General features: G+C 40.8%; 1 protein-coding gene across 5 annotated transcripts in view; it reads left to right on the top strand.

Moving 5' to 3' along the window:
• The window catches only part of mctp1a (multiple C2 domains, transmembrane 1a), a 132,880-nt gene that overhangs the window by 16,109 nt on the left and 91,125 nt on the right, over positions 1-25,646 (top strand). The window contains exon 1 of one of the 5 annotated variants that reach the window (XM_041042483.1): positions 9,673-9,755. The exons of the other annotated variants lie outside the window; for them this stretch is intronic. Within the exon in view, the coding sequence (XP_040898417.1) occupies positions 9,714-9,755 (42 nt within the window). The 5' untranslated portion in view covers positions 9,673-9,713. Of the gene's footprint in view, positions 1-9,672; positions 9,756-25,646 lie in introns of those variants that run through there. 5 annotated transcript variants of the gene reach the window in all.

Genomic DNA, 25,646 nt, shown 5'->3' with positions numbered 1-25,646 from the left:
TACAACTTGGCTTTACCCTTAATGACATGAAAGCAGTGGCTTACCACAAACACAGCACAACCCTCACCCAGTTCAGTGGCCTTTTTTTGTCCTTGTGTGTAAAGTCAGACACCCTTACATGTCAGAAATAAACACATCAATATGGATGGGCCAGTTTTCAAGAGGACATTCATCACAGCTGGAGCATTTTGTTTGTTTGTTAATGAAGTGCAACCCTGTAGACTGAACAGTGTCCATCACTATCTGAATCAGAGAGGTTTCTGTGACTGAAATCTGTAATAATTTACTGCCTGTCGAAAGAGAATGAGAGAGACTTAGCTTATTTGTTATCGCTTAACAGTGGCACTGAAGTGTCAGTCATCATCTGGAAACTGGGAATGTCACTTTCCATCAGCCATCTGTTCGTCCCCGTCTTTCTCTCTGTTCATCTGCTTTAATCAGAAAATCTCTCCTGCTGTTCATATTCGTGTATTCTCTTTGCTCACCAATACATCACCAGAATACAGTATTAACTCAAGTAGGGATTCTTATGGGCTACCACAGTGGCACATTCTAGATGCCTTGTTGTAGCCGCTACTCGTCTGTAGCAGTCCAGTGCACTGCATCAATGGTATAACCATTCATAGCACCCCACACCGTGTCTACAGCCTGTGCAGTAGACAAATGGGTTGAACAGGAACATCCTGCATTATCAGCACTGTCCAGTTTTCCCATTCATTTTAATTATTTATAATTAGAAATGAACAATATGCATTTTTGTGTCTGTAGCTATAAGCTCAGTGTTGTTCTCAAGGAAGATGAATGAATACACTTTACACTGTGACATTATTGTATTCGCACAGAAATGTCCCAGCCTTTAATTAGTATGTTGTACTCTAATCATCTAGTTTCATGGTAATAGCTGCCTGAACTGCACCAATGCATCCTGAAACGATGACCTCTGTACCACTCTGTGTTAAGGTCGTCCTCATTTAGAGAAGGTTTATTCTGCTCGTACTCTAGGATTGTTTTAACTATATTCCCAATGCCCTACAAAATAATTGGTGCAGATGGTCTTGTCTTACAGTGTCACTGCAGAGCTGATGTTTTGGATGAAACGAGAAACAAGGTCCTAGTCATCAACCTTTATGAACCGAGGGCGAGGACAGTTTCCATCATAATAAAGCCTCTGAGAAAACCAGGGTCTTTTTTCTTTTACTTTTTTTTTTTTTTTTTTTTGAAGAATTCACAAGGATGAGTTTTAAGGGACCGGTGAGGTCTCAGTGGTTATAATTTAACCATGCGTGTGTATGTGGGTGTTGTTAAAATGAAAGAGGATGAATCACTGGGTGAAACTTGTGAGGTTTGCTACTACAATCACTCAGGTCTGGAGTGTGGGCTTCTTTCCAGGTCTGGAGTGTGGGCTACTGTGATGACACATAGTGTGGGGGAAGAATCCCAGGGTGTTCAAGGAAAAGCCTATCCTATCCTGGAACTTTTGAAGTAGCTGTTGCCTCATTTCTGAGCCTATATTTGTTTGACAGCGTTTTTTTTTTTTTTCCTTTTCATGGATAAAGTGCAGATGCAGGTATTTTGGTGTCTGTGGGAAAGATAGATGATGTGATGCCTCACCAAGCTATTTCTAGTGTGGGTGCAGTGGAGTTTCATAGCAGAAAACAATGATCAGCATCAGCCCTACACAATCAAAGAGTGAGGGCTCCATTCTTTACTCGCACCACTGTTCAACAGCCACACAAAGGGAACTCATTAATAAGGAATCAGAGATACTGGTTTGTATGGCAGTGTGGCAGCTAGACATTAATATTATTTTTTGTCATTGCCACATTTTCAAGTTTCCTTTACACACAGGAGTCCCCATCATAATCTAGCCATATTGTAATGTTATGGTCATTTACACAAATATTTCAGCTTTGCTTCGGTGAATTCATAATCCCTTAGCCCTGTGTATTATATTACAGTGCAAGGTTCTTTACATAGACATCCCAGGGGCTCATAGTTGACGTCTCTGATTGAAAGTATATGTACACAGTCTTGCACTTGTGCCTTTTTTAGTCAATGAACCAGAATTCTCTCTGTTCACAGTCATTGTTTGCACTGATGAGTCAGCTCGGAGAGTTTCGTGTCCATCCAAGCTGTGATAATTCTCTGACTGCTCTAACATTGTCTGTGCAGAAAATTAATAGGACTTGTATTTCTGGAACCCTCTCCACATGAAATCACTCCCACTTCACTTCATCTATATATTGCATTATGATTATGAAGAGTCACAGCTGTTATATGTGCTCATCTGCAGAAACTGTCACTGTTACGATCACTTTCACATAAGGGGGGATGTAGGAGTATGTAAATATTACTGACTCACTTGACTACTGCTGTTTATGACATACTCATGGTTCTTTGTACGTAACCTGTTTATAGCAGTTACTCATAACCAGTGGGTCTATTACAGATTATTTGCTAAGGAAAAGGAAGATAAAATTAAAAACTAAAATCTCTACTTTCCTGTCAGGAATTTCTTTTTCTTCTTAACGTTTGTTGTCTTGAGGCTTTATTCTCTCAATGATATACACTGAAAAGGGAAAGAAAAAAATGCTTTATAGTGGCTGTGTGTTTGTGCCTGCAGCAGATGGATTGTGAGCCAGCACTGCTTTGTGCTTAGGGAGTGTGAGGCAGTAATAGAAGACCAGTAGCCCTTTGGTCTAGTGGATGGCTTGATAGATCCAAACAGTTGTGTCTCTGGCCTCAGATAAAGCACATCATACAGTACAGATGAGGGAAAGGCATTTGACTCACACCTCAGAGTTTCTGTCCCTGCTGAATATTGCTGCATTAGGTGCGTTAGGAGAGTATGGAGTGTATAATCGCAGCGCATGGATGAGCTGAGTTCATGTATGAGGCTCAGTCACAGTGCATCTGCAGTAATGTGAAAGAAATTAACCAAAGAGAACAGAGCGTGATTCAGAATCCAGCTAGAACAAAGAATTCAGTGAGACATTAAACAGGTAGTTTGCCTTAAATGTCCCTCATGGACTACCTCATTTAAATTTTTAGATCTGTTTTATGACTCAGTATAATGTGACTCATTGTCGCCATCTTCATCATTGTGTCGAATCATATTGTGAACTGAACAATGTTATGTTCCAAGCCAGAGACACATTCATAACCACAAGACAGCTGCCTCAGCTCTGGTTACACTGACCTGCAGCTCGCACAAACAGGGAAGATACAATTTCAACTTCAGTTTACTTTTCACATCACCCAGAGCATCTCTGCACACTTGCAGGTTAATATATAAACATCAGGCGCACAACTGTGAGGGCAACTAGCTGAGCAAAGGCTCTAACCCATGTAACATTTGTTTTTAAAGCTAAATCTTAAATCTAAATATAAATGAAAGCTTTACAACAATACAGCAAAAGAAAGACATGTAATAATAATTGTAAATGTAATTGTAAAATACGCAAAAACAAATGTTTCCTGTTGCTGAGAAAACAGAAAAACAAGTCTACAAGGACACAGTAGACACATACACATGTTTACATACAGTGCATGCCATATAAATCGCGCTGCACTTATAGCACTTGGACATATCGTGTTCCATGTAACATCAAACCCACCGTATTGCTCTTTGTTCTGTGTCCTGCAGCCTCTAAAGTAAAGGCTTGTTTAGCTTTATTGGTGGCGTGTGTGACTGTGTGCAGTACTGCATGTATATTTGAAAGAAGGGAAAGACTGGATAATAGGGACAGCAAAGACAATAGATACCTTGTACTTATGCTCGTACTCTTCTTGGAAAGAGAAAAAGAAAAATTACAGAAAATTGTGGACTAAATTACACCACCACAAGGCAGTATTGTGGGGTTGAAATGGGCGTCTCTGTTTTGAAAATCTGAAAGCAAAATTCATTTTCTGAATTATGCCGTGCTTCTGTGGGTCTGTGTGAATATATGAAGTGTAGTTGCTAAGAATTATATTTATTAAAAGCACGCTGCTAAAAATGGCAGGCACATCCGGGTAAACATTTCTTTCTCTACATTTATTCATTAGGGCAAATGCGTACTTGTAAAAGGGTATTTTTATGGTTTTATACTACTCAGATTTTACAAAAGGGCCAAAGGGGGGTGCAACGCTACCAACAAGATTTTTCATTATGTACATATATATTGTATATTGTGTGTATATTCAGTATAAAACAGTCTCATATTACTTGAGGCAATTCAGAGTGTTGAATACAGGCTCAGGTCAGCTGGTTATCTAAAGGTCAGAGTCTCCTCCTCTTATGTTCTCTTAGGTGACTGAACACTTTTAGTTTGTCTCCACTTTTGTCTCTGAGATGCTGAATTCAAATTGGCAATCTGGCTGAAACAGAAGCTGCCCGAAGATGCTAACAGCTCAAAGGAGAAAGGAGACAAAAGGGAGACAAGAGGGTTGGGGCACCTGATCGACTCAGTCAGGAGGATGGCAGTAGTACAAGTGATGAAGCAAGCAAAGTCAAAGAGGGGTGGATGAGGAGAAAGAGAGAGAGAGGGGGAAAGACACAGACAAAGACATGGAAAGAGACAAAATTAAACAGAGCAGTGAGATGAATCCATCTATAGATCCAGGGGAAGCAGTGATTCTCCCAGGAGGGGGGATGCTGTATCTGGCCCGGCTCCCAGTGTGTGTGAGCCTCCTCTGTTGGCAGCCACTGGGGCTACTCAGCCTTTAACCAGACTGTGCCCTTTGTACATCGCTGCATCCCTTTATCCTTCCTCTGCCCCGACACAAACCTTTCATCTCTCTCCCTCTGTCCCCTCCTTTTCATTTCATCACTTATTTTGTGGTTCCGTTGTTTAGTTTTGCTCTCCTTTAGATTTCACTTTGTCATTTTGCTGTGTTTTGTTTGAACCGTTGTCTTCTGTCCTTGCTCTACAACCTTCATTTGCATTTTTTCTCATTTAGAATATGTCACCTTTTTTTTTATTATTTCTGTTTGGCTTCTGCCCACTATTCTATTCTTGCCCTGCATTAGTGCTGATGGTGCTTGTCTCTAATTAATGCCAGTGGCGTGTTGTGTGTGTTTTTTTTTTTTTTTTCAAACAGCACTATCAAGGCTGTACTAGTTTGGCTTATCTCATGACAAGCTAATTATGAAGAAAAGGGCACCTTAGATCTTAGATCTCACAAACAGAATTAAAACCCATATTGGCAGTTCAGTGATCATGCCATACACACACAAATCACAAAGCGCGTACAAATTCCATGTCACATTTTACTTTGCACTCTTTTCTACTAATCTGTAAATTATATTTTTGATTTAATCCGTTGTTCTTTTGGTTTGTGTTATCATAAAATAGTAAAGAAAAATACCCATCACAATTTCCCAGTGGTTCATGTTACCTTAAATAAAAATGATTCCAGTGAGTTCCATACAATGGTGTAAACATATCTTAAATGTGGCAAAAAAAAGAAAGCACTGGTATCAGATTGGTCCTCAGTTTTGGCAGATACTCTAAGTTGAGATTTGAGATTCATTATCAGGGGAGAAAAGTTGGACCAGTCATCCCCATCGAATAATCAGCTTATAGTTTAATCTCTTCTCTTCTGCCAATCATATCAGATACTTGCAAACACACACCTATTCTTTTCTCTCAACTGGGCAATTACTCAATATTTCAACTTTGAACAAAGATCCAACAGAAGGATTTATCATAGCCAATGAGTGTGTGGGTGAACATGCAGAAGGCTGCAGGCAGTATCAGATACACACACACACACACAAAACAAAACAATGTGAAGTCAACTTTTTGATCCAGTGATTCTGAGAGCCAGTAAACAGAAACTTCAGTAAACAGGGATGAGATGCTACAGGTTAAAATAAAGAAGAGGAGGAAAGGGACCTGACGAGGAGTGAGAGCAATGATGGAGAACAATAATCAGGCAAAAGGGCAGAAATTGGGGAAAGCATCATGGGTGTGCCACCTCTACCAAGCGACCTGCAGACAGCTCTTCTGTTTCCTGCTGGGACAGAGACTGGTTGATCCCTGTAATTATATGTAGAGCCTACTCCTGGTGGCTGCTGTGCTTTTGTTTAATTGATTATTTATTCGAATCTTCGAGTAAATGTCACAAGCTTCCTACAAGGTATGGGGTATGACAGTAAATAAATCAGTCTTCCTGTCTGTGCTATTCTCCACATGCCTGTCTCTCTGTCTCTTCCACTTCTCACCCTGTCTATCTGTCTGCCTGATGGTGGCCACCCTGCTACTTCCAACACTGAAACGTGATGTTGTGCTGTGCATGTTTGCGCGTGTGTGTACGTGTTTGCTCTATGATGTGTGGTGAGTAATGAACAGACAGATGGTGCACACTCCAGGGTTCGGTCGTGCAGACATGCCAACACAGGAGATTCAGGCAAGGATGCAGGCATCGCATGGGTGTGTTTGTTTGTCGCATATACGAGCATGTGTGTGTGTGTGTGTAGAAAAGAAACAGCAACACACATTTTAGAAGGGAATGTAGACTGTACAATTGTGTGTGTAAGAACAGTTGTTTGCTTGTTACTTCAACAGCAGTGCTGGGAGGTTATTATGTTAACACAAGCGTGAATATGTACACACCAAAGCCTCAATCGTCACATGTTCACTAAATATACATGAAAGTGCTACAAGTGCACACACACATACACACATGCACATGTACTATACATGTGGTTATTTTTCTCTGAGCCCCAAAGGTCTTGGTTATGTCATTTCTAAACCTGTCAGAATTTCTTTAGCTTAAGGAAAATGTGCTTTATTACAGAAAGCACTGAGGCATCACAAACCATTTTGTGACTGTTGCTTTTTTTTTTTTTCCTTGAGAGATGTAGGCAAAATTAAGTTTCATCTGTGTTGCACTCTAGGCTGTGAGGATGAAGTGTGTTGCGTTGGCTCGAGCTCAGCAACTGAAGTCATAAGACCTGCTGACAGACGCAACCCTAAACAAGCCTCGTACAGCAGCACACATGAAAGGGGCAGCTGTCGCGTCCTGGGGTCTGACTGTATTGTAATATAAGAATGTGCACACACGTGCACACCAACACACACACCGCTCTCTCTCTTCAGTGTGCCTTCACAGAGTTCTTGTTGTGGCTGCAGAGCTGCTGGTGTCAGGAAGCAGAGTGGCACCTCCCTTCTGTCGTGCCCCCCTGTCTGGCCTGGCAATCGCTCTGTTTTTGCCTCACAAATGCAAAGTGATCAGAAAGGTGTTACAGAGATGAGCAAGAAAAGCGTATGCTCCCTGTTGTGTCAGCCTCCCAGCATTTCCGTCCTTTTCTTTGTGCTATCATGGTGTTATTTTGCTATATTTCCATCCATCTTTTCCCATATCAGTTAATTCTCTTCTGTTGCTCATATATGCTGAGTTTCACTGTACGTAACCTTTTTTTTGACTTGTGAAGTTAACCTTTCCACAGTTTCTCCAAGGATCAAACTCTCTGTGGATTGGTAGCTCCTGGCAAGGAGCACACTGTACATGTGTGACATGAATAGCTAGCAGGCACAAAAGTGTAGTGATGGTACTGACAGAGAGAGAGGAGGAGAGGGTGGAGATACTGGCCTTTACATTATTTAGAGCTTACATATGCACACAAGGGGAGAATACATGATACTGTTATCTGCCTATATGTTGAAACCAAACAGCATCAAGTATGTACAAACAGATCATACACATTCATCTTGTATATCCCTTAATGTACGTATACATGTGTATGTATCTTCTTGTTTCTTGATTAATGCAGTATTGGTAATCTGTGATCAGATTAATAGCCTCATTAAGGCAACTTTACTTAAGGCCATTTGGTTTTTTTTTCTTTACACACTGTACAATTAATTGTTTGTTAAACATTGATTGGCCACCTAAGTGAAAAAACCTTAACTATCTCAGCATGAGGTCCTAAAGGGGAAGCACCCACTCAGCAGGAAAGTTGTGGCTTTCAGAGGAAAGGTTTTAGCTTTATATTGTTCAACAGTAAAGAAATGTTTGTCCCAGTTTGCCACAAGAATGCTAAGAGGGATAAAGGTAGCAGAAGTAAATACTACAGGAGGTATATACAGGAAAGGATTTTGTGCAGGATCAGCTTCTTTTCAGGGCTTCAGATTATATGACTAATCCAACCCTGCGCTCCCACACAGGTGTTTCAATTACTTTGGGTGATTAAGCAGCTCGTCAGCTTGAAGTATAGGGCTAAACTGTGAGTGAAATGTCACCAAATTCTGTGTACTAATGCTGCATTTGTGTCATATCGTTCAGAAGCACCCGCCTCCGAAGAACTGTTTACATCATCTTACTAAATTTAATCCTGAATTGGGAAAATTAGAGCTTCGCTGGCAGTTCTATTTAAATAAAACACTAATCAATCAATTCAGCTAATTCGAAAGGATGTCCTTCATTTTTATCTGGTTAGAGTAGTTAACAAACTGCTAAACCCAAAGAGGTAACTCTAGCTAATTTAGGCTATTTACGGTAAATGGTGTCATTAGATGCAGTCAGTACAGGGCTAGCAGTGGGAGAAATCATCATGGAAAAATGCACAAGTGCTCCAAAGTCAGAATAACAGGAGATTTTTCCTGTTCTATCCAGTGCGACGTCATGGTGTGAATGCAGTATTGTAACAGTACAAGTTGTCCCCGCCATATAGCTGCATCAAAAGACAGATCAGCGGAGTGAAGGAAATTCCAGTCCAGTCAAGGCCAGTTTGTAGGTCTCTATGAGTGGACTATGAGTGTTTAGGGGCTTTGAAAAAGTTGCATTGCTGCTTTACTGTACATGAACACGGATGGGAGAGAAATGAGAAAGAAGCTGGAGAAAGAAAATCTGTAAATGGTGTATGAGTGTGGGCAGTTGTGTATGGACAGGTTGGTAGTTTGAATCCAGGTAGAAAGTATCCTTGAGCAAGACACTAAGCCCCAGTTGCCCCTGACGGCCAGCAGCAGCATTAGCGGTGTGTATTTAGGTGAATGAGAGGGACTGTGTAAAGCACTTTGAGATAAAAGTGCAATACAAATGTGGTCCATTCACTGTTTGTAGACCCTTTTAACACCTCCTCTTCTGACATCCCTTCACATCCTTTGTACATGAATTCTTTCTTTGTCTCTGTAATTCATCTCCACTCACTTTGCACTTTCCACCGCCGTCTCTTTTGGTACATTGTTCAATAAAGCAGGAACGTTATCTTTAGAAAATGCCACATTACATGCCCAGCTGAGAGGACTGAAGATGAAACCAGCACTTTCACTGCCGAAAAACATCTGCAGATGTTTGAGACAGCAGCTGGTTGCGAGTTTGTGGTTGAGCCCCTGTTGACGTTTCTTTTTTTTTTTTTTTGGATATCGCTCCATCCCGGCGGATTAGTTGGTCTACAAAGAGCATCTCCACACAGTTGTGTGTGCGTGAGAGAGAGAGAGAGAGAGAGAGAGAGAGAGAGAGAGAGAGAGAGAGAGAGAGAGAGAGAGAGAGAGAGAGAGAGAGAGAGAGAGAGAGAGAGAGAGAGAGAGAGAGAGAGAGAGAGAGAGAGAGAGTTGAGTGTCTGCCTGGTGGGTATGCAAGAAACTCACAGCTGGTTGCCCTTTGCTATGTGTGCGTGTGTGTGTGAGCAAGGTAAGGAGGGAGTCGGTCTGTGTGTGTCTCTCATATAGGAGAGTAAGCCAGCAGCAGCAGCAGCAGTAGTACAGTGGAGCGTGTTCAGTGTCTGGATGTTAGCACTGCCTCTCACAGCTACAGGACGAAGCCTTACTGTAGGTAAACACACACACAGCACACATACAAATGTACACAGTGTTGTTTTGACTCTCTATTTGCTGTTGTTTCGTGTTGGCTGTTCATATTTGTATGCTGATGTGTCTTGCTTCTTGTGTTGGTCTCTGTTGAGTGTCGAGGCAGATAGTGGCTGCACTGGAGCCTTCTTTTCTTCCAAGAGTGCTCAGTTCAGAGGATTTGAGACAAGGGAGTGAGATGAGGTGATGGAGGGATTAAAATGTGCCGGTCATCAGCGAGTTGTTTGCATCACTTCAGCACATTTGCACATTTGCATGCAGAACAGATTTCCATACAGCATTTCCATAAACCAGAGTGCCTGCTTTGTTAAGTGGGAATTTGCACTCAGTGTTGCCAATGGAAAGCATTGGCCATCTTTACGCTGTGTGTGTGTATGTGTGGCGGGGGATGGCGGGGTGGAGGTGCAGTGGGTGTGTCGTGTCCAGTTTCCAATAGTGTGGAACCTGAGCTGGCTGCTAGTATGACATGACATGGGACTGTTAGTCAGGGTAGGACGAGAGGGAGGAAACGAGAAAAAAAAAAAAGAGGAGATGAACGGGAAGAAAAAACAGGGATATAAAACATAAGTGTGAGAAAACGGGGAAGAACTTGGGAGTTAGAGATGAATTGATGCAGCTGAAGACAGAAACAGAAGGACAGATAGCTAAATCTGTAGGGGCACATTCCCATGGGTGAAGAGAGAAGGCATATGTGTCCCCCACCCAACCTGTGTCCCCCGGTCCACACCCCTCTGCCTGGCTCTCCAGCCGCAGTCTTGTTCCCGTGATTGCTGCTCTGAGGGCTGGGTGCTGAACGTGCTCAGAATGAGAGCAAAATAGCCACGAGTTGGGGAGGAGCAGGGAAGAAAAAGGTGGAAGGGGAAAATGACAAGAAGTGAGAGGAGGAATAAAGACTGAGGCAAGGTAACGGAGAAGACACAGAAATAGAGAAAAGGGGGAGAAAAGCCTGCTGCAGGTGGGGATAGAGGGGATAGCCTGAGGCCGGTGAAGAGGAAAGGTCTGATGAGAAGATGTGAGTGACTCTCTACTGATGTTCTTCTCTTCAGAAAAATGTAAGATATATTGCAGGGTTTCTTTCCCACATCCCTGGATTGTTGATGTACAGTTTTCATCAGTTTCTAAGATCAGTTCATGGCATGAAAACATTTCAGAAAACTTCGTCATTTTCACAATCACCCCTCAAAATTTTTTTGTCATCTCAAGAGAATCAAATATTTTCACTCCCTTCCAAGAAATGAATGCAAAAACAAGCGACGGCTTGTGTCTGAATTCCTGAATAGCTACTGCTCATATACCCAGTACAGTACATGTATAATGCACACGATGAAGTTCTCCTGGGAGAGACTTGATGTGTTTGAGAACTAAGTGCAGCATCTGCAACTGAGTTTTATGTGGAATGTTATGTGTTTGAGGTGTGACTGAATCATTCATTTGGTCATGTAACTTGTATGTACTGCATTTCAACATATCGTGCACACTTTCTGCACACTTTAATGAAGTAAGTCCATGTAAAAACAATAGCGGAAGATATGATGTTAGTAAATATCTGGACATAACTTGGAAGTTTAGGCGGCCGGATTACGAAAATTCATCAGCTGCCTATGCTGTTTCAGAATTTTAAAGGAATATCCAAACTATGACTGATCACCTGTCAACATGCCGAGCAGAGTTCAGCCACAGCCAACATTTGCAGAATTTGGCTGGTGTGTATGTCCCAGCTGGGGAGACGTGGAGATGAGGAGGCTCTTGCTCTTTGCAGATGTGATAGATGAGCTCCATTTGCACGCTTTGGTTGGTCAGTTGTGGATTCTGTAGCAGCCCAACGTGAAAATAGCCAGAACGTTTCATTGATTTCTATACCATTAAGACCAAACACATTTAAGATAGCAAATTGCTAGTAAATTGAGCTTCGTAGCAGATGATCTCTTCGCGGATTTGCTCATCTTCTCGTGCTGAATGAAGTGTCACAATCAGTATTATCTTGGGTGGTGAAGAATAGCCCCAACTACCTCCCTCTGTATGCCGATAGAGCCATGGGGGATGCTTATGCAGCTGGATTTTGTTCAGGAGCCTCTCTGGCACTTGGGTACTCACACACTTTTCATACAGTAGCAAGAAACTCCCTGCATTTCTCAGATGAAGCGTTTCTCATAACAGTGAACTTCACAGTCTAATTAAAAATTTCTACCTGGCTCGTGCTTGAATCAGATAAACCCATTGTCTCTCCACGTTACCTTCTACTTCTTTTCCTCTTCCTCTTATGATTTCTGTTTCTTTTGGTCTCTTTCCATCACTCGGCACATCGCCTCACATCCATCACTTGCTCATTGCAGTGATACCATCAGTTCCTACAAATCCTCTCACCTCTCCATCTTAGCGTTTTTTTTTTTTTCCCAGTGGTGTAAAGGGTATACACTCCTGTCATCGTGCCAGTTGGTTTGTTTGCCAGTGTGGAGGTGGTGCCACAGTCTTTGATAAGCACCATCCTCACGGTGTGTAAGGATGGCGCGTACTGGCACAGAGACAAACTGCTCTACTTAGAAAAAAAATTAAGCTTTATTGGACAGGATATTCAGTTTGCAGGCATATTGCAGGCATTTATCGCCTGAATCTTTGACAGAAAAACTGAATTTACTTCCATGCTTAGATACATCAGTTCATAAGGAAATGTTTTATGAAGATCTTTGGTACATAAATAGGTAGTCAGAGTGATGCCAGCCCATCTGGTCAGGGTTTTTAACCTTTTGCAGAGCAGCTGGTGCTGGATCACAGACAGGCAGTGCAGCTTTAAGCACTATTCTTTGTCCTAAATACTGCAGCTCCCACTGTTTCTGTTGTACATGTGTCTTACTGCTTCACCATGACATGTAAAGCAGCATTTAAGAAAAAGAAGCTGATGTTGTTTAACTAAAAAAAATGGAATAATCTAAATAGATGCTGTATCTATGCAATGCACAGAGTAATATCTGAAAAGACTCTGCTCAGACCACATCTTTACTCCAGCATCACGACTTAGACGGTGGTGGGTGGGGGGGAGTTTGCTGCAGGGGGAGTCAATATTGATGAGAGGCCATGCCTTGTCACACATAGTCAATATAAAACCATGGATGTAATTAAAAGGGGAGCATCTCATAACACCGAACAGCCTAGATTCTTTCCAGGTCAATAGAGGTATCCCCACATTGTGAAAAAGGGGGGAAAAAACCCTCCAAAACAGTAAGAAATGAGGAAACATGACAGACAGAAAGTCTCATCTGTGTCATTACTATGTATGGGAGAAGGTGCAGCACACGACAAGACAAAAAAAAATGCTAATACCACTTAAAACTCTGCAAGCTTTTGTTCAGTTCAGTTCAGTTGTAAGTGGTTCGCAAGGGAACTGCAACACACAGGAGTCCGTTTACAATTAGATGATAATCTAATCTAATTTTTTCACACTTCTTTGAGTTCACATTTGGAAAACAATATCTTACAGGACCATGAAGTCAAAAGTGTTGCTGATAATAAGTAGTAATAGTGGGAAGTGTAAAGAGTTTAAAAAAAAAAAAGTTTGATGTTAAGCTTGCTGCTGCTGGTGCTTCTTTGCACATCTTGAATTATACAGTGTGTATCAGAGTCCACCACAGCAGGCCTATTAAAACAATTAATTTATTATGAATGTTTCACGTTATTCATCATTCATCATTACGCATGATGTGGCATATAAACAGGTGTCACCATTCATATACATCAAGACAGCCACACATAACAGGTTGAATCACAGGAACCACAGACTTCAACTAAGATGAAAAAGAGTGGTTTTTTTTTGGTTTTTTTTTTTTCATCTCAGCTAAAAAAAATGACCAAACTCAAAAGATCCTTTGAAATTCTCCTCATTAAATCAAATACATATACAGTATATCATGGAGCAATATGCGTATTCAGCTGATAAGAACAGGCTCACTTTCATAAAACCAAGCTGCTTTGAAGTGCAGTGGATTGGAGTCAGTCCAGTCAAATAAATTCTGATTATTCTCAGTAGTTTTTCATTCTGTGATTAATGACTTCTTGGTGCTCGCTCAGTCAGAGGCTTGTTAAACACTGGCACTGATATTAGTTTTTATAATAACTAGATCTACAGTACAGATCACCATCGTCATAAAAAAAAATAACTAAGCATTTGGCCTTGTCAGTGTCTTAACGGTGGCTAATGCTGATTTACGTCTGCACAAAAATGTTCCTGTTGTCATAACTTAAATACTTAAAAAAGTGAGTAATGCTTCAGTCATATTAATCACACTGCTGCTTTTAGTATTGATTGAGTATGCAAATATCATCAGTTCCACAAACTAAACCTGTGCAGGGTTGTTTGATTTATGAGACAGATTTTTAATTTTGTCTTTTATTTGTTATTAAAAAGAGATACAATGAACAGTTAATGAGAGAAAGCATTAAACATTTCAGGATTTGAATTAAAAAGGAATCCGCAGTGAGATTTATGATATAGCATTAAATTATATTGAAAGGAATCCAAAAAAAAAAAAAAAAGAACCCCGTCTATGTTTTGATGATATATGTACAGTACAGTGTTGTGGTGGGTGTGGGATGTAGATGCTTCAGGAAAAAAAAAACAAAAACACATCAGCAATCTTTTTGGGCTTGTTCTGTTCCGTTGTAAATTTGCTGAGCTGGCAAACAAGAGGATCAGCGTGTTCCTGAGGAATGTGCTCTCGCTCCGTTTCAGAGCTGCACTGTGCCCTGTACTGTGAGTGGTGTCAGCGTGATCTCAGACTGGCATTGACTCGCTTCTGGTGGGTTGACAGGTTGGGTTGACAGCAGGGCGACCAGCTTGTCTGACTGCGATGTTAGCAACACTTGACGGTCCCAGCTTAGTTTGTCACCACACCAAAATTCAGTGGTGACAAACACATGGGAAAAAGCTGCTAATGCTCTGCGGTCTGCCAATGTGTTTGTTGTGTGAGAGATGTTTCCTGTTTTTTGATCTCATTGATCCCGCCTGTGCTTGCTTGCCTACCGAAAAGACTTCTTGTCTGTCTGTCAGTTGGTCTGTCTACCTATCTTCATTTTCCATCTCGCACAGCTCCACAGCTTTTTCCTGTTCCCATCTTTCACGCTGTCATAACTTCACTGTCTAGCCACAGCTTTTCAACTGTCTGCTGTTTTTTTTTCTCCCTCATCAATCTACACCTCTTATTTCTCTTTCAAGCTGCCATTTTTCCTCTTTGCCTCTTGAATGCTCACTACCTTTACTGGCTCTCTCTCTGCCCCCACCCTCCCTTGCTCTTATTTCACCTCCTCCGCCTCTGTCTTTCTCTCTCAGTGGAAGATCTTTCCTTTTCATTATTTATGGAGAGTTGCTGCGTTGTGTAGCTGTCAGATGCAGCAGACAAGAGAGCTGTTTCTCCAGCATTAACCTGCACTGAATTCTGGGCAAATTCATGTCTCGTGTGTCTTTGTCAGCGTGTCCCGTGAATGTAACTTGTCACACCACTCATTATGAGTTACCTCTCAGCAGAACATGTTGCAAAGGAAAGTCCAAGGCAGTTGCATCAGGATGTGGTCTGAACACATTTACCACTTTTAATTTGTAGCTGACACAGTTCCTGCAGATGTGTTGAAAATGTTGCTTTTTTTTCTTTGTGGGTTTCCCTGAGTGGTACATTGAGGCATCTCTGCATAAACATTGTGAAATGTTAATGGACCCTGTTTAGCTCAGTCAGTGAGTGGGGTCAGTGACAAGGAAGTGTAAAAACTGTATTGTAAACAGGGCTGGATTTCATATCTGTTAACCAGAGCAAAAGGAGCCCTTAAAAAATGCAACTGACTGACCACATAGACAACAGGCTCCGCTTCCTTTAAATAGTATTCAGACAGTAAAATTGTCACAGTGTCACAACAACACACTGCTGTTCTTTTACTTAGGCCACAGTAAATCTTTTTACAGGCAAAAATCATGTTTATTATACATAGTAAGCTGTGCTTAAATGGACTAATTGACGTTCCATGACAGTTGAATTGATTTCATAGTGATGAAACACCCAGTAAACAAAAATGGATCATTGTCAGTCAGTGTGCAAGCTGCTCAAGTAGGAGGAGACTAAGAGCCTACCATGGATCGCATGAGATAGTAGTTAAACACACAAACATGCTGTACATATATATACGTACACATTCTCACAGAGTACATCTTAATCTTGCTCATCATGGGATTAACAATGAAAGAGGCTCTCCCCTCTTCTGGTCCATGATCTGGTGTTTATCGGCTGACCACCCCTTTTCACTGTAACCTAAAGTGGGCCAAGCCACTCAGCTCAGCCCTGACATCTGGTACAACTGGAACAGAGGGTCTTGACACAGCTGGCAGGAGGGATTGAAACTGGGTTTCTGTCCTGGGTTAGATTAGAGTTGCACACAGTTGGCAGCCAGGGTGACATTACGAGCCATGATGATGATGATGATGATGAGGAGGAGGAGGAGGAGGAGGAGGAGGAGGAGGAGGAGGAGGAGGAGGAGGAGGATGTTTTGTTGTTAGAAAGAGCAGGGCATATAATCATAATGGGGCGCTGCTCCTTTTTGATGGCTCTGGTGACTTATTGTGGTCCAAAAGGCCTTATGGTTCCACTTCCTACTGTTTCATCTCTCTTTCTGAGTCTGTATTTGTTCTCTCTTAGCTTCTTTCTTCCACTGTCTCTCTCCCGCTCTCTGCTCTGTACAGACTTTTTTTGATGTAAGACTTGACATATTTATTGGATGTAAACCAGGCTTTCAAGTATAACCACCAAGTCCCCATGGCATTGCTGCAATGTATAGAGAATTCATTACATAATGGTACACACACACACGCGCGCGGTTGCATCTACTGTCAGCACGCTAACAGTAGATGGATTATTTCAATTAATTCAGACAAGTTGCCAAATATGTCACATGGAGACTTTGTCAGTTCTCAAACATTTTTTTTTGTCTGTTGTCTCTTTGTTTCGACTGTAGCTTCCATGTAATTTCTGCAGATATAAAATAAAATGACGCAATGATATTTGTGCTGGATTTCAGATTATTAGTGTCACAGTTACCTTTGGAAACATACATTATTACAGCTCCAGCATTGTGTCTTTTTCTCTCCACCAGCAGTAAGCTTAACGTCCTCTGCTGGAAGACGTAAGCTTAACGTCCTCTGAGCATGGAAAGCTTTGGGGATACCCTAACCTCCCTCGACAGGAATGTACACATCACTCCTGCTACTCTGTACAGGATGTCAAAGGAGACTGACGGGGAACACAAATCAGCTCAGAGGCTTCTGTCCTCATTTGATCCTCTGGCTTCTCTGTCTTTCTTTCTACAAATACTCATGTACAGGCAAACTACCCAGTTTCCCAGACTGATGGGAGACTGTACTGTCAGTGTTGTGTTTCTCATCTAGATGTGTCACTGCTGGATACCATTTAATAAGAACAGACAGAGAAGTCTGGTCCCTAATGATGTTCATGATCACCAATGAAAATTGGTGTCCATCTTTGTCAAAAATACTTTATAAAAATACATTTGCACCTTGTACTTACTGTTAAGTTGCTCAGAAACATCTTCAGTAGTTGCAGTCCTTTTCCTCATTACTCATTGTGCTCTACCTAACGGAGCTCACGTCGACCAGATTAATGCCCGCTGCTTGTTCTTGTAATGATATCTGCAGGATTATAAAGGATTAATGTTTGGTGTTTTAATGACAATTCCAGAAGAGACATTATTTAATTAAGAGCCCTTTGGGTGATCATTCATCTCCGAGGAAGTAAGTTCTTTCATGCCACTGATGTATAAAGAGCTATTGATTGCGGTCATGGACGGATGCATGTTGATAACTGTAAGTCAATCATCTGATAACTGTTGAACTGCAGGTCAATGGGGAGAATATTATGGTTTCGCCAGGGTTTTTTTTTTTTTTTAATGCATTGAATTCTCAATGCAAAGATAGCTGATGTTTTCACATTAATGCCACTTCTCTCAAAACCTGACTGTGTTGACAATAAACCTGTTTCAAGAGGGTCGTGTGAAATGCATGACTGCCAGCTGTAATTACAAAAGAGGAATCACTCACAGGTGATGCTAGCTGTAAAGATGGAGTAGCAGGCAGATAAATTAGTTAGCAATTTCAAAGTCCATTGAAGCCGTAGCTAATGTTGCGTTTTTGTTATGTGAGTGTTGCTGTATCTGCCATCGAAATGGTAAAATCACTGGAAATCTCCTATTTTTCTGAAAGCTCTGGTATCCAGTGTGTGGAAATTACTGTATAAGCTTAGGTCCATCAGTCAATGTAAGACCCTAATTTAAGGGTATTGTTTCATATATTTTGGTACAAGCACTTAGTTTCATTAAAATACTAGTTTTTCCATACCTCACTCTATAGAGGAAAGTAAATGTTTTTATATATAACTCTGTCTTCCATTTAACCAAAGAAGCTCAACTTTTCAAATGTTGAACACAATCAATCTGACAAAAACTTTTCCCTAACAAAGTGCAGCCTTTTTTTAGATTAAGTAAAGAGCAGCGTGAGTCTGAAAGAACTTTTGCTCTCAGCTTTTGTTACTTGACAGTTTTCAGCGCTCGCTGCTGTAGACACATATCAGCTGGTTCACTTTCCAGCCTCAGTGAACTTTTGTTTTTAAAGTTTTAAATCTGAGAATCTTTTCCGTTTGCCCCCTTCCCTCCCACAGGACGCGTATGGGGCATGATTCACATCACTCACCAGATGCAGTAAATTTGTCATGTCTTAGAGTAGACAAGTGACTGCTGCAGGAGGAAGGGGCACAGTGATGCTGTCTTTGTTGTCTGTGGATATAAAGCTGAACACTTAAAACTTATTTTTGTTAAAATATTTTTTATCATTTGCATGTGGATGGGCGCTTGATGTTGAGACTGATGTCTACTGTATGGCCTTCTGTTTTCTAAAAGAAAGTTGACATCTTAGTTGTAGTTCATATCTCATTTCAAATCCACTCAGCCACAATTTTATGAATGTTATTGATTTCATGTTTGAAAAATTAGGCTGATAGTTGGAATGACTCTGGCGTTGAATGAGTGAACTTCTTTTTTCCCCCTCTCTGTCGCCTTGTCATTGTACTTTTTAATCACTTCATTGCTTTCCATTTCAGTGACTCTACTGGTTTCTCTTTTGTGATCACGAACGATTGATAGACTGTGAAATATCACCATCTGGGCTGTTAAATCATCTTTTAGCATCACGATAATGGGAAAGAAGAGAAAGGAGGTATTTTGACGTTAGCATCTGTCTGGGAAAGCAGTGACATACAGAGGGAAAATGTAAGCTTAATAGTAAACAAGGATGTCTGCAGTGTCTGATAGAAATGAGAAAAAGTTTTTTTTCATCATTAGCTGATTCAGTATGCAGAATTTTTTTTTATGTGAACCCAGGCAGATACTTTCAGGTATTAAAATAGTTTTTACTGTTGGCTTATCAACTTATCAGGATTTTACCTGTCACCTATTCAAGCACATCTGTAAGTGTTGCAGCTGTTATCAGCAGGACATTATACCTACTGCATTAAGAGACTAATTACACTAGTCTGTGACCAGCTTTATCTGTGATGCTGTAAGAGAGAGTGAAGAAGGATGCTCTTTGTACGCTGCAAGACTGTTATTAAGAAAAGAACACACCAAAGAGACCTCATTATCTAGCCGAGTGGCTGTTGGCTGTCTACCTGCTCGAGCCCTGCACCACTGGATCTGTGCTTTGTCACATTACACATTATATCCGGCTGCACATACTCCAGAGAGGAGAGGCTCAGTAATGGCCCTCAGATAGTGGTATTTAATGGAGCAGCTTATTTGGCTGGGAAAGTGTAATGGAGAACATTTTTCAGGGTTTTGTGGCTGGCATGGTGTGATGAGAAAGAAATATGTGTGCTTTTATTGGTCTCATCAGTTTGCACAAAAAAAAAATCTAATGTAGTGCCAGTATTTAAATTAATATAATAAGGCCCTAGACATGGCAGTGGAAAAGTGATTTTTGTGGTTGTGATACTATCATGTTGGGGGTGGAAGTGGAGTAAAATACAGCAGCAGAGAGAAGATGATTCAGGTGAAAAGAAGCAGCGAAGAATTATGAGGATTCACAAAGTGACAACTTTATTGAGTGACTAACAAACACCTTTAACATACGTGACTAAGGCTTGTTGAATGTGGCAAGTGTAAGTTTTTTACCACCCCCCAAGTGTGCTGCTTACAGTTAATGTTAGGAAATTCTGTCTTTGCTGGCTGAGAGTTATTTTCAAAATACTCACAAAAGAGAGGCTAGAAAAATTTAAAGTGGCTGTGCAGCTTTCGCAGTAGACATCACACGGTTACTTCACTTCAGGAGGGTCTTGAGGGAGAAATGTACTGTAGTGTACTGTAACATACAGTTGGAAAGAACCTCAGCCTGAATCTCTTCTTCTCCACTATTTGCCTCCCCCACGTATCCTATATTTAGATCAAGTACATGAAAGACACATTTCTAGCAATTCAATAGGCCTCACTGTCAGACCTCAAGAGCCTTCCTTTTCTTATGTCTGTGTTCACAAGCGTCTGTGTACTGTATGTGTGTTCATACCTTTATGTGCCTGTGCTGTTTAAGCCACTGGATATTTCAGAGGCTAAGGGGTAGAAATTGCAAAGCACTGCTCCCAAAGAAAAGTAGAGTGGGTCTGAGTTTAGCTGGTGTTCATTGCAAATTGAGAGTGTTTTTTTAAATCAGTGTGGTGGCGTTAAAGTAATGGCTTCTGTCTAGCTATGTCCTGTTTTCTATGCGCGTGTGTACATGTGAAGAATGTATCAGTGTGTAGGTGTTTCATATGGGTATGGTGCAGAGCTTACATGCTTTTATTTTGGAAACCTTGAAATAACTGTTTGATGGGTATATATCTGTATATCCTGTGATATCCTGTGCAGGCAAAGCTTGTTAAGAGGCTTTGTGGCTGAAAATGAATCCATAAAGAGAAATATTCACTGGATCACTGTATTAGCTTATGAAATATCACAACTCAGACTGGGAGCAGTGCTCACCTTTTCTGTTCACCTTCTATGCTATTTTTGTTGTTCGTGGTGTAAAACGGGGGGTTACCTCAAACAGATAGCAAATTTAGTTTTTATTTATTAGTTTTTTTTGTGGTTGCATAGCAACACTCAACTACCCTCTTATGTATTTGCCCACACAAGACCTAGACTCATGCCCTCAAGGAAACTAACTCTCAAAGAGTAGACAAGAGATGCAGACTTCAGTAGAATGTGCCAGTTTTTCTAACCCCTCCTGATAGACATCTGCTCTGTACAGTACGTATCATATTCGGTTTTCTTTTATTATTAATTAATCATTTCCTACCTGTGGGTTTTCTTCTATGCAGGCTGAATTTTGTCAAGACCTTAAAGAAGACATTAGCTACAAGCCAGAGTCATTGATATAAACACAGATTTTAATTTTCTAACCTGAGATTTTACTTTTAAACCCTAAGAGACAGAACAAGACTCAGTGTAGCTTAGCATCAGCATCTAGTGGTTTGTGAGATCATCCATCTCCGTGTCAATAAACCAAACAGTTAAAGTCCATCTATCAATAGCCATGTGTCATAACTGTATTCTTAAATAAGACACCTGCTGTAAGACTATTAGCTGATGATTAAAACCACTAATTAATACATTAATTTCTGTTTGGTGTGGGAGTTCTGAACACTTAGCACACTGACTTAGTGTTTGCTTACTTGATTATACTTTGTGCTGCCAGCTAAACTTGTATTACAGCAGGACTCTTTGACAGTAGAGTTGCATTTCATACCGTCTATGTATTTGGACAGGTTTGAAATAAAACACACACCTTTCTTCAGGTCACAGTCGGTTTGGAAAAATACAGTGAAGATTGATTTCTTGTAAAACACCTTAGAACAAATCAGATAGCTGGTTCTGTTTTGTTTTGCTCACCTCAAGTCACCCAGAACACAGTCACCAAAATGCAGCTTTGTGTGTGCTTGTGTGCATGTTTGGCGTTTGCTCATTTGAATGATCATTTAGACCCATGAAGATTCACTTAAACTTTCAATTGAAATACCCAGCTCTCATTATGGATCAATATTGGTTATAATAAAGAGCCACATTTAATGTGGTTTGTTTAATGTGCAGTTGCAGAGCTGCTTTTTTTTCTCAGCACAGTGAAATCAGATTTCAGATCATTGTTAATTGCTTCTAAACTACCGAGCTTATGGCTTGAGGAGCTCTTGGGTCTTGGTTTTCAGTAAATAGCATGAAAATTAATGAAATGGACTTTAAGTCGATAAGTTTGTTGACATTAGTTTTACACTAAAAATTGCTGCACTGGAGTGAGTCAGATTTCAACTGGTTAAAATGGAAATGAATTCATTGTGGCTTATACCTCCATCCTTTATCCATAACAATACTCTCAAACCAGTCCAGTAATGGTGATTGTTCCACCAAACTGCAATATATGAAGCTATATTTTTTTATACAAAGTAAGGTGGCCTGTTGTTCTGCCTGTTGTGATGTGAACAGGCTGGTGTGGTCCAGCCTTTTATATGACACTCAAAAGAAAACTACAGATAGCTCACCATTTTATCTTATTCCCTTTTTTGATCTACAACAAGGCAGTGGAGAACTATAACTAAAAAAACAACAAACTATATAGATGTCTTGGACAGAAAATTGAATGGTCGGAGAGGATTTGATGCCATAAAAAGGGGGAGATGAATAGAGGTTTTATGTTGGCCAGCAGGAAGTGGCATCTCTACTAACAGAAGGAGGACTGTCACGATGTCCTTGTTAATGAGCAAAGCAGGAACAGGTTATTGTTATGCAGGAATGGAGGAGCAGAGCCTGGAAATTACCTGCCATCGCTATGAGAAATGAGAGTCTGGCTCCACACAGTGCCCGGGGCTAAATACAGGCTTCCTCCTCCTCCATAAAGACATGGCTGTCATGACATATAATCCACGATAAGAAATATATGACTCTGGTTGATGTCTAAGTTCTCTAAGCTTTGTTATGTGCAGTTTGCCCTTTAAATGTGAAATATGAACTTTTATAAAACTCTCCCAATAGGCTGTTGTTCACTTACTTCATGCAGCAGTCAAGGTTAAACTGCAGGGCTCTGCTTCATGACGGCACAGCTCATCACATAGCACAATTTTCAACACATCATTACCATCAGGCATCACCATCGCCTGTAACTCTGGTTGGGGATGTTTGAAGTGCTGATAAGAAAGTTCATTCCAACAGAAAAGTACTTTCTATGTCATGGCTGAGTTATTAACAGAAGGGAACTAGAGGACTGAAGTTCTTATGCTGCATGTAAGGGACAGTGAGTCTGGAAGTTTAGGATTCAGACTTTCTAAATGTTTCTCTTCTCATCTATGCAACTAGTGGAACACAGGAAGTCAAGAGGGTAAATTGATAGACAGTCCTATCAAATCCAGCAACATAGTGCTGAGCGCTGTCAGGAAGTTGAAAGTTGTGGGTCATGCGTGGGTTGTTAGTATGTTCCTGGTGGAGAGCCACCAGTGCCTGTCCACACTTAATGCTGGAAAAAAAAGGAACATTAGGAGCTGCCAGGTGACCAGCTTTGTCTTTTGACGTTTGCCACATTGCCACTCTGAGCTTGCTGTGTTTATGAGTTTGATCTGGAGGCAATTCAGGAGCAAGATGCTGACTGAAGAGGCCAAAACTTACGTTCTCCTTTAGAACAAACAGTGGTGGTTTAAAAAAAAAAAAAAAAAAGGTAACAGGTTCAGTTTCAGTTTGCTGTATAAGCGTGCCAGGGGTACATAATCAAGGCTATAAAAATTCATTACTTCAACACCAAACTTTAGTTTTCTGTTATATATAATTCTACTTTGTACTACTAAAACCTGTTAAGCTGATCAAGCTGTGGCACTGTGTGGTTGTGTGCGTATCTTTGTGAGTGTTGTTGCACAGTGGAACTTTAATTAAGGTTCAGGGCAGTCAGTAGAAGTAAGCCTGTTTGACTAAGTGGTTTTTATGGCTTTATAACGTGTCTCGGAGCTGAACTGTAGCTCAGTGCAGTATATCCACATAATCTGCTGCTAACCCTCTTGTGCCCTCCTCCTTTGACTGTAAGCAGCTGATAATATGCATTGTGTCTGGCTGGAGTTTGTTGGTGTGGAATATCCTATTGAATATTTACTCTCATTTCAGAAGCTCAGTAGATCATCTGTCTTATTTATTGATGAAGAGTCAGCTGCCGTCTCTATTATTCAGTGCTGATAACCCTACACATGCACCCACACACACAAACATGAAGTAAAAGGGAACATAAGAACATACACACAGTGCACACACACACACACTCACTCTCTCTTGCATGCAGTCATATATATATGATGCAAACTGCCCCCTGGAGATGATGAAAGGGTGCCTTCAATATTTGCGATGCGATGCTGAACCCTGTTTGTAGCAGTATTTAGTTAATGGAAAAGGGAATTGGTATCGATTGATATTTGAATGGACTCAGTTGGGATTCAGTCAGAGGGGTTTTCCGTGAAATGCTCAAGGCTTGGATCCAGAATCCCAGAGCACTCTCCAGTGTGGTTCTCTAGGGATTATTTAATGTAAATGTGAAGTGCTCTGATAGTTGAGTCTCACTGGCTCAGTGCCATGTACAGTTGTAATGGAAATCTTTCCTGTCCTGTATTTACTGTCCATTGTGCTACTGGATGTTATTTATTCATACAGACACACACCCAGCCAACCACACATACACAAACGCCAAAGAATGGGACAGGATCGAAATCTGGATATTCATTAGACCTTAGTAGGTTTAGGGTTAGAAGTCTTAAACTGAATCTTTCAGATTTTTGTGTATATCATATGCACACCAGAACACTTGTGTTACAAGGAAATTGTTGGCCAAATAGACACTTAGACAGACACACTGTGTCTTGATCTTTAAGGACTCCCTCTTCCAGATTGTTTATTGCTGACGGGGACTGGAGAGAGACTGAAAATAGGATTGTGGTAACTGTTGTTTAGTTCTCTGTCAACTTCAAGGAATCGTGAAACAGAGCAGGTGGAGTGGAATGGGTCTTGGCTGCCTCTCCTTCCTTTCCTTTCCTTTCCCTCTTCTCCTTTTCTACATTTCTGTCGTGACTGTGTGTAGTATGTGTCTTTGGAGCGTGTATCTCTCTTTACTGAGGCCTCATTGTGCAGAGGTAAAGGCTGAAGTCTACTGTACTCAGGGGACAGGATGGAGACAAATCCTCCATCCTGTCAGAATTTCAGTCTATCCCAAAGGATGGACCAGTGTGATGCTCACTGAACAAAATGGCTGGTTCAAAACCCAGAATCTGTGTGTGTGTGTTTATGTTGTGTGAGTGATATAAGCTTATTTAAGTTTACTTTTTTATTCTCTTGTGGCTGAAAATTGTAAAAAAAGAATAATAGACATTTCATCCAAAGTAGTTATATCATTTTTTAATGTACCAGTATACTACTGTATATTTGCTGTTGTTATTATTTTTGCTACTGAATCCACAGTACGGTGCAAACATTTTGTAATTTAAATGTCATTATTGTTTATGACTCCTTGGTGCATAAAGGACGGAAAAAAATAATAAAATCTGCTGTTTTTTTTAAGGGTCTCCTGTAATGTTGGTGTGTATTTCAGGCAATTTCAGCTATAACCCAATTTTTAGAAACTATTCTTCTCTTTGAGTTTTTAAATGAGATTTTATTTTATTTATTTTTTTTATTTTGCTGATGGTTTCAATGTTCATGCCTCAAGCTGCTCCTCCTGCTCTCAGCTTGGTCACGGTCAACACCCTCCTCAGAGCAGTGCCAGTGTCACTT

This window comes from Toxotes jaculatrix, chromosome 7 (genome assembly GCF_017976425.1).
Source record: "Toxotes jaculatrix isolate fToxJac2 chromosome 7, fToxJac2.pri, whole genome shotgun sequence".
NCBI classification, from domain to species: domain Eukaryota; kingdom Metazoa; phylum Chordata; class Actinopteri; family Toxotidae; genus Toxotes; species Toxotes jaculatrix.
The sequence above is the reverse complement of the archived record's forward strand: the minus strand, read 5'-3'. Positions and strand labels throughout refer to the sequence as shown.